This window comes from Pimephales promelas, chromosome 13 (genome assembly GCF_988280905.1).
Source record: "Pimephales promelas chromosome 13, fPimPro1.hap1.1, whole genome shotgun sequence".
NCBI lineage: Eukaryota > Metazoa > Chordata > Actinopteri > Cypriniformes > Leuciscidae > Pimephales > Pimephales promelas.
Genome location: NC_142781.1, coordinates 21,807,768 through 21,825,566, shown reverse-complemented (window position 1 = coordinate 21,825,566; position 17,799 = coordinate 21,807,768). Strand labels below are relative to the sequence as shown.

General features: G+C 35.9%; 1 protein-coding gene and 1 long non-coding RNA gene across 4 annotated transcripts in view; both read right to left on the bottom strand.

The window, feature by feature from the left end:
- The window catches only part of LOC120494021 (uncharacterized), a 28,702-nt gene extending 27,848 nt beyond the window's left edge, over positions 1-854 (bottom strand). For both annotated transcript variants that reach the window (XR_016146025.1, XR_005625798.2), the window contains exon 1: positions 772-854. This is a non-coding gene — a long non-coding RNA (uncharacterized LOC120494021). The remainder of the gene's footprint in view (positions 1-771) is intronic.
- An 8,417-nt stretch (positions 855-9,271) lies between these two features.
- The window catches only part of prima1 (proline rich membrane anchor 1), a 39,473-nt gene continuing 30,945 nt past the window's right edge, over positions 9,272-17,799 (bottom strand). For both annotated transcript variants that reach the window (XM_039693424.2, XM_039693426.2), the window contains exon 4: positions 9,272-11,407. In XM_039693424.2, coding sequence (XP_039549358.1) covers positions 11,305-11,407 — 103 coding nt within the window. In that variant the 3' untranslated portion in view covers positions 9,272-11,304. The remainder of the gene's footprint in view (positions 11,408-17,799) is intronic.

Genomic DNA, 17,799 nt, shown 5'->3' with positions numbered 1-17,799 from the left:
CGATAAACACAGTAATTTTCCACACATATACATATAGACGAAAGCATATCTCCATCGATTATGCAGCTGATAGTGATACTCAAGTTAGGCATGTCACGGTCGCAGATTTGGGTCTTGAACAAGTCGGTCAATCTTCAATAATGCCAGTGGTTCCTTTACCTGCTGTAACCAAAAAGACTAAACACACACCGACACTCAGCTTTTAAAATGTTGGATTTTGGCCAGGCTCAAACTATAAACAGGAGAGCCTTCTCTAAACATCAAGAGAATGAATGCATTCTTTCCTCTCAGCTTTAGTCTAACTGTAAAGTAAGACTTTAACAAAGAATTGGCTTCACTGAACCCTATATGTTTTAATACGTTGAAGACCTTTCTCAAACACAAAACAAGTCCCCATTTAATCTTTGGAAGCTGGGCTAAATAAGCGAGTACTGTTACTGCATTCAAATATCAAATATACAGACATTAAAGAATACATCAAAAGAACATTTTAGTAATCACACTGGTAACTTCTATAACAAAGTAAAATCTCACAAGTCTGGAGAAGTCATTCAACTCATTTGATATTTAGAAGGAAAAATATTGATTAACATTTTGATTATAATTACTCATCATTACATATACATTGAAGCAGCAGTGGATTCCAATCCACCCCCTTCAGAGGGTCAAAACCAGGAGCAGGAACATGAACTCAACAGATTCACACAACATGCAAAGACAACAACCAACAAACCAAGACTGAAACACTGGGGAATATATATACAGGCATACCTGAAATTGTGGAATTGAATCAATGGAATGAATCACTAACAAACAATACAAAGGTTAACACTATGGGTTAACAGGAACTAAACAAGAAAGGGGAAGTAATGATATAAGTAGAACAGAAAATGTATTTCAAAATAAGAGTCCACAGCAAGGAACCATGATACAGGGATCATGACAGTTTCAATGGCATTGCAAACTGAAATTGCAGGTGTTTTCTAATTTTTTGGTGAAAATATTTGGTTATCAGAGGTGGGGAGCTATACCACTGAGCTATACCCATTAATAGACACGGTACTTCTTAGAAAATAAATTCCAGTACAGCACTACTGGCACAACCCATAATGAAATAACCCTTTGGCCTTTACAATAGAACAGATAATACTTTACAATGAGGAGCACTGTTAGTAGACATTGCATCATGTGCCACTGACTTATGGAGCATGTCGCCATATGTTGTGGCACTTCCAAATAACCTATGATGACACATGCCGCTGTTTACCCGAGCATTATGTAAATTGTGTAACACACACACACACACACACATATATATATATATATATACACTGTAGTCATTTATAGGACATTTAATTTATATTTATTTTTTAAAAATAGTTTAGGATTTAGTATCACAATTAGATCAGTATAACTGCTCAACTCATCTGCCAGTCACTACTGGAGATGGACAAAATCCATCAGCACATCACAAGTTTTAGTGGCACATACCACAATCCACTGGCACATGTACAAGACAAGTGGCATGACGTAATCCATCGGCATGTTGCAAGTTTTAGTGGCACATACATGCCACAATCCACTGGCACAAGACAATAAAATCCAGACGTGCCACTAAGCACAGCAGCATTTGACAATGGCTTCTGTACGTAAGATGTTATGCCACTTAATGTTAATATACTGCTACATAGTCTCTGTGCCACTCACACCATACACATATCCAAGTGGCCCAGAGCAACTTTATTTACAGATCTGACGTTACACCATCCCACTAGGTCTAAATTATAAACAATTATAATAGGCTTACCACAGTTAATGAGGGTAGAAAAAAGTTAGGCCTACGTGATGTATCTTTAAACTACAAGTTTAAGCATAGGCTACTATTTGCATATTGACGCAAAATAAATATGATGTCATGATAAAATGTTAATTTTTGGGAGAGAATAATCTGAACAGAAATATTACCCTTTACTCATCAAGCTGAGAAAAGCTACAGCTTTTTCTTCCAGTTTTTTTACTCAATCTGCATTTATATAGAAATATAGAGTAACTTTTTTAAAGGTGCTATATGTATTTAGTAGATCTACTATTTAAAATAAGTTACATCCTAAAGCACCTATTTTTTGTTATCCTGGAACAGTCTTTTGTATTCATTTCATGTCTCATATGTTGTAGTTTACCTTGCTATTTCATTATAGTTTACCATTATTTCAGCATATCTGAAAACTTGTAATTTATTACAATATAAATAGCGAAGGTCTCTCCATAATTCAAATGCTCTGCCGATGTTGATCCATGTTTTCGCAAGTCGATCCGATTCACGTTTGGCCTGACGAGCTTCAGCAGATACTTTTTTTTTTGTTTTATTTTTTATATTTTTGTGGAGTTTGTGTTGTGCTGGAGGCAGGTCGATTTTGGTTGTTATCAGACTCCATGTCGTTGACTGCAGTGCCATCGCATAGACTTTATATAAAAAGGAGAACACATACATCCGATAGATTTCGCAGAAAATCCGACCCGGAGACTTCACATAGAAATAGGAATACTGGCCTTCAGAAGTAATAGCAAAACCTGACAAGTGTATCATTGTAATGTGTGATTACAACCCCTTCACACACAGGCAATAAAAAAGGATTCATTTTAGAAGAAAAGTTACATATAGCACCTTTAATAAATCATTTGTGTTAAGTAATGTATGGCGACAAAAAGAAAACGTGTTGGCTAAAAACATTTTTTTTAAAAAAACGTGTTCGTTAAATACTTAAAAACCAAAAACGATAAAAAAAAGTATTCAGAGTAGGCCCCTTTTGTAAAAAAAACAACAACAAAATATTCAAAGTGGATACAACGTCACGAGTAGAAAACCTGAATGACCTGTTATTTCATTCATTCATTCATTCATCAATTCATTAATTCATTCATTGCTTCATGTGACTTCAGAAATCCAGCATCCAAACTGCTATTTATTTATGTTATGTATTTACTGCCAGGACCAGATGTGAGATGATCCACCAATCAGAGAGGTTTTTACATGGGTGCTATGAAATAAATGAAACCTTTACATAATGTTGTCAGCGACAATGCTATCAGTTATAGTAACACCGAAGCTGTCTGTATATGCCCTTGAAGGTGCGTGTTACCCCGACCTGAACTTTTTCAGGTCAGTTTTGATGTCATCCAGAAAAAGGCTCTTTCCAGATGGCCAGACTGCTTGTTGAGAGCAGAACTGATGGCATTGCCCAGATTCCCAGTATGTCTACTCCTTTTCCAGCCAATGCTATGCTCTCTTTGAAGTATCTCATGTACATCAACATTCTGTCCTGACATTTCGTATTGTTTAAATTGTTGAAATGTATCATATTTATTTTATTATTTGTATTCATTTATTTATTTATTATGATTGTGTTTGTGTGTATATATATACATCTAATTTTAAGTATTAAATTAAATATTACACCAAATTCAGATATATTATTTAAAACTAAATTGTTTTACTTGGCACATCTAACATTGTCTGTTACAAAAGGCCACTCTAAATTAGCCTCAAAAGCTCACGCGCACATTGAACATAATTCTGCAAAGCTGGCGCATGTGATGGCGTTGCAGGTTATGGGATTTTTTGGGGTTAGCAATAAATACACTCACAGTTGAGGGAATGACCTGTAAGTGTTCCTCACCAGCAGGGGGCAGAATGGAAAAACAAACCCTGTGGGACTTTTCCCAGTGTTTGTTGCTGTTTTCTTCCTCAGGCAAAGGCTAAAACTGGTAGTTGTAATGTATGACGATGTATGATTTATTTTAGAATTTAAAATTTATTTTATTTTATGTTTGCTGCTTCTAGTAGGCTATAATAATGTCACCAAAATGAATGTTCAATGAAAACAAGCTATGTGTGATAGAAAGTGTGCCTTAATAATTTAGTTTAAGTCACATGTTGGACTAGGCTCAATGACTATTGAAAAAATGTCTATAGACCATTTCACAAGATGTAAACAACACTGGTGCAGAAGCACTTCCTGTTTCAGTTTTTTAACACATACATAAAAGCTGGGATAAAATACAACCTACAGAACATTTAAAACTGAATCAAAAAGTTAAACAAACATCTTTAAGGTGTTTCTTTACATGTGAAATAAAGAAAACAGTTACAAACTGAAACAGGAAGTGTTTCTGGACCAGTGTTGTTTACATCTTGTGAAATGGTCTATTTTAGAAATATATAACCCACAATGAAACCTTTTCATAGGTTTTATTTTGTTTAATGTCTTCATAAAATAACCACAGGGTGGCAATGTAACTCCATAGCTAATAAATTGAGAAAACTAGAGGATCCAGATGAGACAATTTGTTGTGTATTATATGCTTATAATTCAGTAGAAGTGTTTGAATATATTAGATATTGAATATTTTATATAGCCTTTAGTGTAATATTTATTTGTATATTAAAAGAAATGCATATGTCAGTTTAACCCAGAGGAACTAACAAAGCACAAATGATTTCATCACTGATGGAGGTATTTTCTCTATTTTTCTCTCTCTTTTTCTCTCCCTCTCAAAGCCCAGGAATCTGTCATCACTCTATCCTACAACTGTCCACTATCATTAAAATTTGTGAGATAGGTCAAACCACAACACTCGGTCTTGAGCTTTGTTTTTGTTCATCAGTTTTCCATTGCGGCATTTATGTGGATGAATGGCCTTAGAAAGGTCAACACTGAACATTGATTACACACCTCGCTTTCAGAGGGACATACTGTAGGGGAAGGGAGGTAAGTGGACATTTGTTTTGTGCCAACTCTTTTAAATGGCCAGAAATCTTCAAAAAGTGTTGGCAGAAGAGGCAAGAGCATTGTAGGGCTCTCCGTCACACTCTGGCACTGGTTGACACTACAGAGCCGTTTAAGGGCTGACTTCTCCCAAGGCATCCAAAACTGTAGAGTGTGACTATGCGGTTTTATTTAATGCAGTCAAATGGAAATGAAATTTAAACCTTCCTTAAACATACACTGTAGAAAAAAATCCTGTTTTTTTTTTTGTTGGTTTTTTTCCAGGAACAAATCATTTTCAGTCAATGATTTTCAGTCAATTTTAAATGTGTTTCCCCTGAATTTGTAATCCCTTAAAATAGCTTGAATGTACTCTACACCCTTGCCTCATTTAGTATATGCTGTTCTATGAATATGCAAATTAGCCCTGGCAATCACTCACGCAAGCTTAGAGATCCACACGTTGACGTGATTGGTTACAAGGTAGTTTGTGACGTCAGAAACACCAGCAATTTCAAAACGTGTTTTTGAGACTGTATTTAGATCACTGCAGTTTTAAAGAGAGTGCACATGGTTTGTCTTAAAACATTAAAAACACCACATAGACATATAAACAACATTCAAACCTTGATTTTGTAGTATAAAGTGTGAGTAGTGTGTCCACACTAAAAATTCATAAAAGAAATAGTGCACTTTAAATACGCAGATGATTAATTACCCGGGGAAAAGAGTGTGGAATGACTGTGGCAGCTTTAATTTATGTAGCGGAGAGGGAGGGGCTGTCAGACTGTTTGTTGAATGACAAAACAATAACCTTATAAAAGTCATACAATACATGGTTAAGAGTATATGAAGACCTCCGATGCAAAAGCCTCTAAAACCCACCTTTGTTAAAAATTAGCTAACAATATATGCTCTCCGCACATAGTAAATGTTCATCAAATACTTTCACTTGGAACTCACTAAATCCCAGCCTCAGCCCATTCAGTACTGCTGGTACTTGAGTAGAAACCTATACATACTGTAGGAGCCTGATAATATTAAACAAAAACTTTAGACGAACTTAGAGGCTTTTGCGTCTGAAGTTTTCATGTAGTGTAGTGTGTCATTTGGGACACAACTAAAGGAAAACAATAGAAAATCATCACAGTGAAATGCTAAAGTACGTTCTGTGTGAATGGCCTAACCGTAACAGAACTAACTGTATACTGTAATGCACAGTATAGTAACATCCCGGATCTGGGTGGATTAAGACTGAGCTGGACTCAGTAACTGATGGTAACCTTGTTGAGGTTTCTCACCATTGAACCAAGTCTGAAAACATCAAAGAACAGCCTGTTCAACAGAGAGGTGAATTTTTCACAGATGTTGTTGTTGTTGATTCTGAGGCTTGGACGAATGAGATGCAAATGGGTGCAGCCACATTAGCAGTGCTGCATTGTTTCTGTTTATGGGGACAGCAGAAGGATTATCCCCTCCAGTCCATTTCATTTGATCCATATGGCCCTAAAGGCCTTAGCTTCAGCTGTGCCACAGCTTTGGAGCCACAGTTGAGTTTGTTATTGTCCCAACTCAGGCTGAAAGCAGTACAAATCCTGACAATATAATATGCGCAGTCAGTGCTCTCTCTACAATGACACGGACAGAAAAGCAAAGCTTCTTTAGTGCTCTGTTTACTTATTACAAATGTTGTGCATGCCCACTGAGCAAAGTTTAATTTAATCAATCATTTTCACATGATTTCTCGGTGGAATCATCGATTACAGGGCTGTCATGATGAAGTCATATATCTATAGATTTGTGTCATCGTCTAAAAGTGGACCCCTTTCTCTCAATCTCTCTCTCTCTCTCTCTCTCTTCCCATGAGCAGGAGCCGAGCAGAGCGATTTACAGGCTGTCGGGTTGGCTTTGTTCCCGTGTAAGTCAAGTCTCGGTGGAGAAGAGACGCATCAGTGCTCCAAATGGCCCCAGCCGTCTCATTGCATTATCTTCAAATGGCACGTCTGATGGAGAAGTTAGAGAACAGCTCTCCTAGCTTTTCTCATTTAGAGATGCCTCCCTTATTAACATGTACCTAGATAGTTATATACTGTATGTATATGTTCGTGTGTCAAGATTTTGGAATTTGTGGTTATTCATGGGTTTGTGCTACATGTCCTCTCAATCTCAAGGAACGGCTTAAGATCAGCAGTGCATTAATACTGGATCACCTATTATAAAGGGCGATTATGAAGAAAGCTTTAAAGGTGAGAGAACCAACTCCTCATTCTGCCAGCGGCAAATGCCTGGAGGAAAAGGAGCTATGCACATGAAAACTTGTTGATGAATTCATGAATGCCTGCACTGAAACACACTTATTTTTTTTATAAATAATTATTAAAATATATAAGGTATCGTTGTTAAGGTATCTTTCATAAATATTTGTTTTTTTGTTTGTTTGTTATTCATTTATATGGCTGGATGTATTTGATAAAAAAAAAAAAATTATTATTGTGAAATATTATTCAAATTAAGATATTTAAATAATTAAAATTAAAATAACAAATGCAATTTATTCCTGTGTTGGAACAGCAGAATTACCAGCAGCCATTACTTCAGCCTCAAGTATCACTAATTTTTCGATCTCACAAGAATTCGTACGAATTTTATGAAGTGGCTAATTCGTAACAATTCGTACGACCTCACTCGTACGAATTAGTACGATTTTTGCTAAATCGTACATATTTTACGAATTGGCCAATTCGTATGAATTCATACGAATAACCTACCCCTGACCCCGCCCCTAAACCTACCCATCACGTGGGTTTGGACAAATCATACGAATTCGTATGAGTGAAGTCGTATGAATTAGTACGATTTAGCCACTTTTTAATTACTTTCCCTAGATAGCCTCATGCTACATTTTTCAGGATTAATAGAAAGTTTAAAATAACAGCATCTCTAACATCATTGTAAATGTTTTTACTGTCACTTTTGATCATTTTAGTTACCCAAACTTTAAACAGTAGTGTATATAGTCGTAGTATAGGCTCTATATGAAAATGGCTTATAACCTGAACAATATCTTAAAGGAGAACTCCGGCGCAAAATTAACCTTTGGTCACACATTGGTACCTAGTCAACCGTTCTCTGAGATTTGTTTTAATGATAATCGAATGTAAAGAGTTTTAGCACTAAAAACTGTTTCGTTTATAACGCTAGTATACAGGGCAAAGAGTAGTGAAAAATAAAAATCGCTAGTTAATACCACTAACAAGGCTCAAAATAGCCCCACACTAACACAGTAACATAATGAGGGTCCCTACATGCAAACCGAAGCATTGAGAACTTTGTAAGTGTACAGACCGTTTAATAAGAGGATACTTTATAAAGACAGTCTACTTCACATAGACAGGCAGGAGCCATCTTTGGAAAACAGTCTCGACTAGTCAAACCACGAACGGGTTTGACTAAAGGTAAAGGTTTTTTTTACCTTTAACTAGAGTTTTAGTGCTTTGCATATATTTCAGAGACCTGTAATGCAAAATGAGAGCATTGGGTCTGAATAATATGAAGCCGCTGACAAATAACTTTGACTGACGCGAAGCCGCACTGGTGCCTAACTAATTGACAGAGTAAACATTGTAAAGCATGAGCTTTTTCACATGAAACTGACAGACAGCAGACTCGACCTTCAGGTTCTCTAAGCAATTTATCATCCTTATCCACACTTGGGGTAATTTATCTGGCAGCACAGAGAAAATATATTTACACTGTGGACGGTTCTTATTGAAAAGACATCTTCCACTTTTCTAAATGACTTGTCAAGCAAGGTGTGTCAGCAGACAGGTGAGCACACAACATTTTCTCCCCAATTTCTCTCGTTTAACTCCATCAACGGATTCACCCTTGCCTGACATGGATGATTTACTGTCTTGGCTGAACTTTAATTTGAATAAAATGAAAAACAAATATTATACACTTTTGTAAAAGAACTAAAATAGAATAGAAGAATAAAAGAAAACATTTTATATGCGTGTGAGAGAAATCTCTCTTTTATAGAGTCCATCAAGGCCTTGTTGTTGCTAGGTATAGGATATTTTTAGGACAATATTTATATAATTATATCTCAGATAGCAATTAACGTAATATTATCCACTACATAAAACCACAAAGCGTTCCAAGGTTGACAGATATCAGGCATCAACAGTGTAATAAAATCATATTTTGATAAGCATACACGGTTTACATATTATATAGTGCATCTGCTATTTTCATTATGGAATTATTCTTCAAGTTTAAATTATGACAGACCAATTTAGAGACCAAATTATTTCTGCAGGCAAATAAGCACGAGATACGATTCAGTAGTACAATTTTATTTAAAACTAAAAAAAGTCAGCAAGTTGCAATTAAATTAGTTCAATGCACAATATATAATTGTTTTACATTTTGGTATGTGATGCATACATTGTGCAACAACCTCTGATTACTCAAATATACATTAATGGCTTTTTCCAGACAAACAATGACACTTATTCTGTTCTGACGACACATCGATTTATACTTATCCCTATAAACATTTTCTCTTACTCTGTACACACGATAGACTGTCAAGAAGGCAAATATTGATATGTACATTCATGCAATACAATTCTGAGTATCTTTGTACAGTATAATACACACATATCTTCAGTACGTACATCTTGTTGAACGGGTGAATGGCTGTACAGTATAGTGTGAGAATGTTTTACAGGATATGAAGAGGGATGTTTGTTTACATAGCTTGTATTTTTATGTAAACATCATTGCTCAGTTGTATATGGTTTTATATTATGATTCATAGTTCAGTGTTACTGTATGCATGAACATTGCATCACTGTTTTCTAAATACAACAAGCTCCTGTCTATAAAACAGATATTTAGATACGTTGGATATACAGTCCCAATAGAAAATAAAGTAAACAATAGAGAGTGTCTGATTAAGAGTGACATTACAAGCTAAATTTAGGGGTTAAGCTTGTCTGATGAATCACCTTGATACATCTATGAAGCATCCACTAACCGTCGGTAACCCACATGAAATCACAGTATTGACCACTTCAAAAATAGCAATAGCGAAAAGTACCATCCTGGATATTAAGAAGGGACTTGATGTGAATCTAGAATGATTTGCAAGCATTCCCCAGACTCAAGATGGACAACAGGTCACAAATGATGACATGATGATCGAATCCAGGTACATACTAGTGCACTGTTTTCTGTTATATTAACCTTACTGATTTCTCTTAGAGGAAATGACTAACGTAAAAATGTATATATTTCTCACTGCTTTAAGTTCTCGAAAAAAAAATGTAAGTTGAAATGATTGAACATTTATTAAAAAGTGTTTGATTTCATTTTACCCTTTTATTTCTTGCTTCTCCAATTGTGCAAAAATATGGAGCACTTTTATATACAAATACTAAATATTTGAGAACGGGAATGTGTGGCTACTGTAAGGTAAACTGATTCTGGACATCCATCATATTGTGTCCATTACAAACAAATCTATAACACAAAAAAGCAAAACTTCAATATTATTAAAATAGTTAGAGGTCTCCAATGTTAAGACTTTTAAAATCTCAACTACTCAAACAATAATTCATCTCAAAATGAACAGTTATCCATATTTTATACTGTACATAATGTTGTCTAAGCAGCCAAACATTGCTTTGACATTCACAAAAACTGTACATTTAAGTTTTTGGTGTCTTTTATTTTTATAATTAGACCAAAAAAGTATAGATTTTAATATCAGCTATTTATCAGCCATAACATCAAACGTGATTGACATTTTTCACATGTAGGCTACATCAGCCATATTTAGCTTGTTTAAAATGTATACATATCTATAGAATGATCAAACTTCAATCAGCTAACTATTAGCAATGCTAACGCTAGCATTGTGTTTTTGTATTATCAGCATGCACCTCAAAATCTCTATCCTATCCAATTGCATAGTAACACAAACCGCAACAAATTTATGGATGTTTTCTTGTTCTCTATTGTATATTTGGTACACAAGTGTAGGATGAACCAATCCATTTGGACGCTCCGACAGACTCTCTCAAAACAATGGGGCCAATGCGTCATTTATCCATTCAACACATTTACACAATCTACATGAGGTGAGAGAACCCTTAATGTTCAATGAGGGACACTGCAGAGACAGAGATAAATACAAAAGAAGACAGGAATTCAAAAACATCATTGCATTCAACAGAAAGTGCATGCGTTTATTTTATTTGTTGGTGTTGTATATTGCCATCAGGTTGAGTCTTGTGATACTCGTGCAGCTGCCAACATTGCTAAGAGTTTCCAAGTCTCCTCAAAACCTGCTTATACTTGCAGTTTTTTCTTTAAACATCGTTCTATGTCCCAAGAAGGGCAGCCATGCGGTTTACAGTTTTTAAATTCGTAATATACCTTGCGTCCTTCTCATAAGCCCAAACAGAGAGACGGTGTTGCAGTAGGGAACAGAATGTTCAGCTGTACATGCCTTGCTGTAGCATGGCCACTATACTCCAGTGTTATTGGTTTCCACTACCTGCTGTTTACAGCGTGAGCTCATGGCATACTCCCCTCGGCTTGTGCCGTTCTCTTCTTTTCGAAGGGGTTTCCTGGAAAAGAGAACAAAAAGAGGACACTTCAATCAACTATTTTTGCTCAAAGTGAGGATGCTATTGATCGGTTGTAGAGGGCTGAGCTAAGTCAAATGGCATACAATGTCCCAAAGGCAAACAGGAAAACTAGGAATAGAAAATGCAAATAGTAAGGTTAAGATGCCCCCCTAAAGATCAATGTGCATTTACTTTCATATTTAGATTTAAGTTAAGCATGTGCAGGAGGTTGACGCATCAGCGAGTGAGATAACGCCCTGGGGTCGGCAATCGATTTTTTTCTTATCAGTGCAAATAACTCTGTCTATTTTTGTCATACAGGTAAGTGTTATACATCATTCAAAACTGTTAAATGTCTTCTTTTATTTGTGTACACTAAGAATAAAAACAAAATGTTGTGTTTTTCGTAAAATAAAGAAATTAAACATGATGCGTGTTCTCCCTTCTGATAATGATTTTAATTCCAGTGGTACTGGTGGATTTACGCAGGAAATTCGAGCATGTTGTTGCGTCATTACGTCACATCTGTACACATAAAGAAGGAGTCCCGGGTAGTAGGTTATATTGCGTGTGAGGATGTTGGAGGTGGAAATGTATAGCCTTTTCTCACAACTTTTCAACTTTAAATAATTAATAAACTTATGGTTGATCCAGAACGGTTCAAACGACAATCACCAGTGACTGGAGATTTACCAGTTGTAAAACCCAAAAGAATTCAGACTTCGGAGTGGGTAGAGAAAAAAAGAGACTGGGACCGGGCCACGCAAAAACAAGGATAAACATCGGCAGGGCTTTTGAACTCTGTGATATGAAGGGGTTCAAAACGGACGCAGAGATGGCTTTATTCTATTGGACAGGTAAGACATTTCAATTGTTCAATCGTGTTAAGGCCATTGCACACCGAGTCCGAAATTCGCATCTGAAATTTTCGCACGTTAAAAAAAAAATTCGACCTCACGTTATGTCAGTCACGCTTGCATACCACCTCCGAAACTTTCGTCCGTCATAAAAAATTCGGATCAGGTTCGATTTTCTGCGTTTTTCGCATCCACAGCCAGCATTTTGAGAGGTTTTTTGATGACTCAGGGCCGGCTGGAGTTCGTTCCGCACATCATTGCAAATATGCGCAGTGCTTTCAGTTCCGGTTTTCAATTCGATCAAGTGTTTATGTTCTCTTCTCTCGATTGGATTATGAAAGGAACAAACCTCCCCTTTCAATCAGATTGAAATTTCGGATCGATTAAAAGGTGTGATTGAGCAGCCAATTCGATAACTAATGTATTATTTGGGTACAATATATAACAGCCTATATACAGCTGTTCTGTCTGCCCAGCGCTTCCACCGACCGCGTGCGTGCGTGCGTGTGTGCGTGTGTGTGTGTCTCCATACCTTAGACATACTGCCAGTCTCTGTTCAGAATCGATTGGTTCACGGAAATAGGCTCCAGCTAAAATGTGGCTCCAGCGTCAAATTTTTCCACTGACATTCTGAAGTAAATTTCATTCTGAATCGCAACTCCTTGATAAGGAGGTGCTTCCTCTCGGCGCAATTTCAGGATTGGATGGATGCATACGTTTCCTCTCTTTTCAATAAGAGAGAGGGCAACATAATCACTGCTTGACGAATTAATTTTGTATTTTGCGTTTTTTTCCGCAAAGGTTTAATAAATACGCATCAGACTCAATGTGCAAGGTTTCTGTGCGTGACAGACTTTTAGGCTGAGGAACACGAAAAAATGCATCCGAAAATTTCGTACTCAGTGTGCAATGGCCTTTACAGTAGCACACTTGTTCGCTTAACTCACACAGTTATAGAGTTTCCTTTGTTGTGGCTTTTTTTTTTTTTTTTCCGTTTTGCTATTATGGTAAATATGAATTATTTTGTTCTAGCTATGAGAGGGAGATTTCGAACAGAGATGGTGACAAAGAGGAAAAACTGTGGATTGCAGCTTTAAACTAAATAATTTTTATAAAAAGCAACTATTCTCAGTTGATGTAATCTGTATGAAAAGAGAGATGTCAGCCTTTTTCCTTTCACCTAATTCTAGTGTATGACGTGTTAATGTGACCCCACCGACAAACGCTAATGTTGAGACAAGCCATGAAAACACCCACATCAGCTGGATAAAACATCCAGTTTATCATAAATCTAACCTTTACCTTGTGTTGCTGTGCTGTGAGGAATAATACTGTCATAATAATCCTAGAAAAGTTACCTCAGTTACCTGTTTCATTTCGAGGAGCACTGATTCAGCTGATGTAAGTCATTTATTCTTAAGTGTTTTGTTCTAGTCGCGTTATTGAATAGTGTCTGTAAACTGCACAACAACTGTTTAAATATTAAATGCGCGGACAGAGAGACGCTCGCGCTGTGCGTTCATTCCTTTTCGCTCCTACATTAAGACTATATAGACTACTGAGATTTGTTCTATACTGATCTGTAAAAGTGAAATAGATTATAAAGTTTTTGCTATAAAATAGACATCAAATAAGACAAAAAATAAGATACAAAATCACATCTAAAAAAATAAGAAAAAAATAAGACACAAAATAACATCTAAAGCGCATGTGACGAAGACAATATCTTTATGAACTTATAATTCATTCATTCATATAATTTATTACTTCACAAATGTTGATATTCAGGTGAAATGACCAAATTAAAAATAGTGTAGCTATTTCATAAAAAATGTTGAGATGAGATTGTGTGCCATCTATGATCCAGGGAATAAATTAATGCCCCATTCTTACCTGACCTAAAGCAGGTTAAATGTGAATCACAATGTTTTAAGTATCCTACAGTATATTTGTTCTATTTTTCTGCATGCCTGAGTGAATGTTGCACTTTTGGACCCTCCTTGAGACACTAACAAATGCTGGGTTGATAAACAGCAGCACAGGTTATCAAAGTGAGTTATTCTGCAGTTTAAATGACTTCCCGCTAGCCGTAATGGCTGCTAGACTTAAAAAGCTGTGGTATGCACCCGGCCTGTCCATTCTTTATTACAATTTGAAATATACAACCTGGCTGCAGCCAATTGCCTTCATAACTGCATTAAAACCCAGAGCTGCCTAAACAGCAGAGCATGCAGATCCAATCTGTTGAGATTTTGTTAAATCAGGTCGGTCACATATTGACTTATTGGTAGAGAGGGCCTGAGGTAAAAGCTGGTTATGTAGAGAGATGGATGCTAGGGATACATAGATAAAATACCAACATGAATATCAGTAAAGGTTTGAAATCGTTGAGGCATATGTTTCAGCATTCACAAAGTCAGGATGCATTGATGGAACAGATGTACGAAAAGCAGACATGAATGCAGCAATCGACAATGTTCAATAAGCTAATGGCATACACTGATGTCAAGTAACCACATCACCTTTAGAAAGACACGTCCATACAATAGGGCTCAATGGCTGGCTTCCAGAAGTGAAGATGCTAGTCAGAATCCCCATAGTGAAAATGATTTTCAACAATACCTAATAAATATTTCAAGACACCCCTAATATAACTCAGAGGTTAAGTGCTAGCGTGTGCCTACAGTATATAGAAGCCATTAGTCCGATTCCTTTTTTAGAAAATCCGAATTAGTTTAAGTGAAATCCACTGTTACCATGGAAACGACACTAAAGTTGACAATGCAGTGACGATGTGAATCTCACTAAATCACAAACTATTGAAATTTCTATCAAACTTCTAACTAGGAAATAACACAGCACAACAATGCAATAAATACTGCGATATTCACTACTGTGTATTACTTAATATTTATTTGGAAAATGAGATAATTTCTTTTAGGAATTATTTTATAATTAGCAAGTTAAAAAAGAACAGCATTTATATGAATCTTCAGTAATATCATCTTTGCTGTCACTTTTTATCAATTTAATGATCAAAATTACATTATTTACATAAAACATTTATTTTTAAATGTCCTATGGGAGACATGCATGATTGCAACTGAAGTCACAATTATTAACATATGGTACATATGGTATACAAAGACCCTCCCATATATTCAAATGTTGTTAAACAAATATTATTTTATTTTTATTATCCACCAGAGATGGCTAGGTTTCAAGGCTTAAAACTTCGTGGAGAAAATAAACGTGAATTAGATGAAAACTCATCCAAAACCCAGTGTTACTAAGTTACTAAAACTACTTAATGAATAGCTACTAATTACGTCTTCAACTGTGTAATTCGATTATTGTACTATTTAATCTCTCTAAAAAATATCACTTAACTTATTACTTTCTATATACTATCCCATATCAACCTTGACCAGTTTAACAGTGATGGACACGAAACTGCTCGTTTAATTCTTTCAAATGAATAATTTAAAATGGCATAGATTATTCTTGAACTGACCAAAATATTTAAAGGGAGAAGGTTACATCATTTTGATTTAATATTAATTTAAATATTGATGTTAAATTCACTATTATTTTATATATAGAATTGTTCTATATAGAGTATAAAGTATTTAATGCAATTAAAGGAAAATTAAGAGTAATCCCTTACTGTAAAAGGAAAAGTAATTTAATGATAGTAAATAATGGTAATGCATTACACACAACAATGTCAAAACCCCTAAAAAGTGTGTGGCTAGTAAGTTCTACAGTAAACTCACCAAAAACTTGAACAATAATGAACAACAATCCTAAATACCCTAAATACCAAAACGAGAGATTCCAAATCACATCAATGATTAGCCTAGGTCAGGAAAAAATGAAAATGATCATGAGAAAGAAAACAACCTGACCTTTACAGAGCCCATCTCTACTGTCTGCAGATCTCTGGGGTCTGTCTAGGGGACAAGTCTAATTTCATAAACAGAGCTTGAGCTCATTAAAATTGACCTGCTTCTTCCAGAGAAATACATATATGAGATAGCAACTTGTTGAATGAAGGCTGCTTTTGCAGACAGAATAAGATAAAGAGCACTTTTTTTTCATCTGACTCATATTAAATGTCATTTGCGTGTAGAGCTGAGCAACGGCTTCAACATCCATCCCTTACGTGGTAAAATTTGTTCTATCGATATGACAAGGCCATATTGTACCCAAGGCCTGATCCATATTGTACATGCATGTATAGTTTAATGTATCTGTGAAATTTAAATCAAAGAGACAGAATGACAATAAACCTGTTAATTATGATCTAAGGGGTGTTCAGTTTCATCAGGAGTTGACAATTTTTAGCACAGCTTGATTTATGCAAAAAAAAAAAAAAAAGCAATGATGCAAAAACATCCACCAATGGACCCCTGGATGTGCGCTACTGTTCAAAAGTTTGGGGTCAGATAATCTTACAGACCCCCAAACTTTTGAATGGCAATGTACAGTATAACAATTTGAAAGGCATAGTTCAAAAACACCCAAAATGTACATTTCTGTCAAGAAGTTTTTTTTCTCCCTAGTCCAGAGGGCCCATTGCAAAAATTTGAAACATTCTTTAAAATATGTTCTGCAGAAGAAGAAATACTCATGCCCTCTGGAACAACAAGAGGTTGAGTAAATGACAGAGTATTAAATTTTGTGAGAACAATCCCTTTAAATAATAATTATTTGCCACGTTGATGGATTGAACATAGACCTAGTTTTATCCTCTTCAGCTTCTAAAAAAGATCTAATAAATGGCTCCAGACTGCAACCACCTTTTTTCTTGCCGGTTCGACTGCATTTTTAAGATGTCGCACTGTTGCGACCACCACATTGCCCAACTGATAAGAGCTGCTATTTCTGTTGCATTTGAAAAACATCAAACGCCAAACAATACGAAAGCAAAATGAAACCACACTTCTCGTTTGAGCTGCGCAGCATGGACAGTCTATCAGCTCGGACCAATATTAGACAGTTTAACGCGAGCTCAGAACAGGTTTATTCGCTGGTTGATCTCGATCACATGACACCGTCACTACACAGCGCTGGCTGGGAGATTCAGTGAAAAGCTTTTTAATTAGGCACATTATTAATAACATTGCTGCAAGTGCATATCAAAGCATTCAAATTGCGGCAGACAATACTCTATAATAAACATTTCAACTCATGCTCAGTGCTTTACTGTCAAAATAAACAATATTATTAGTTACAAAATAATAGTAATTTTATGATTAAAAATCCCTTATCATTAAATTAGCCTGGATCCCTGTAGTATTTCAAACCTCGAGCAACAAATACAGCTATACCTTCAAATGAATTCCACTAAGTCTTTTTGAGATTGATTAAATGTTTAGAGGTAGCTTGCGCTCATCTGTTGTGATAAACACAGTCTCTGTCTCTTGGGCAGGACTGATGAGACAATCCCGTAGCTCTGCAGGGGCCATCTGTCACAAGATGCCCCAGGCTGCAGGGCTTTCCTATAAAGACATCCTCTCGCTTTGCATGATT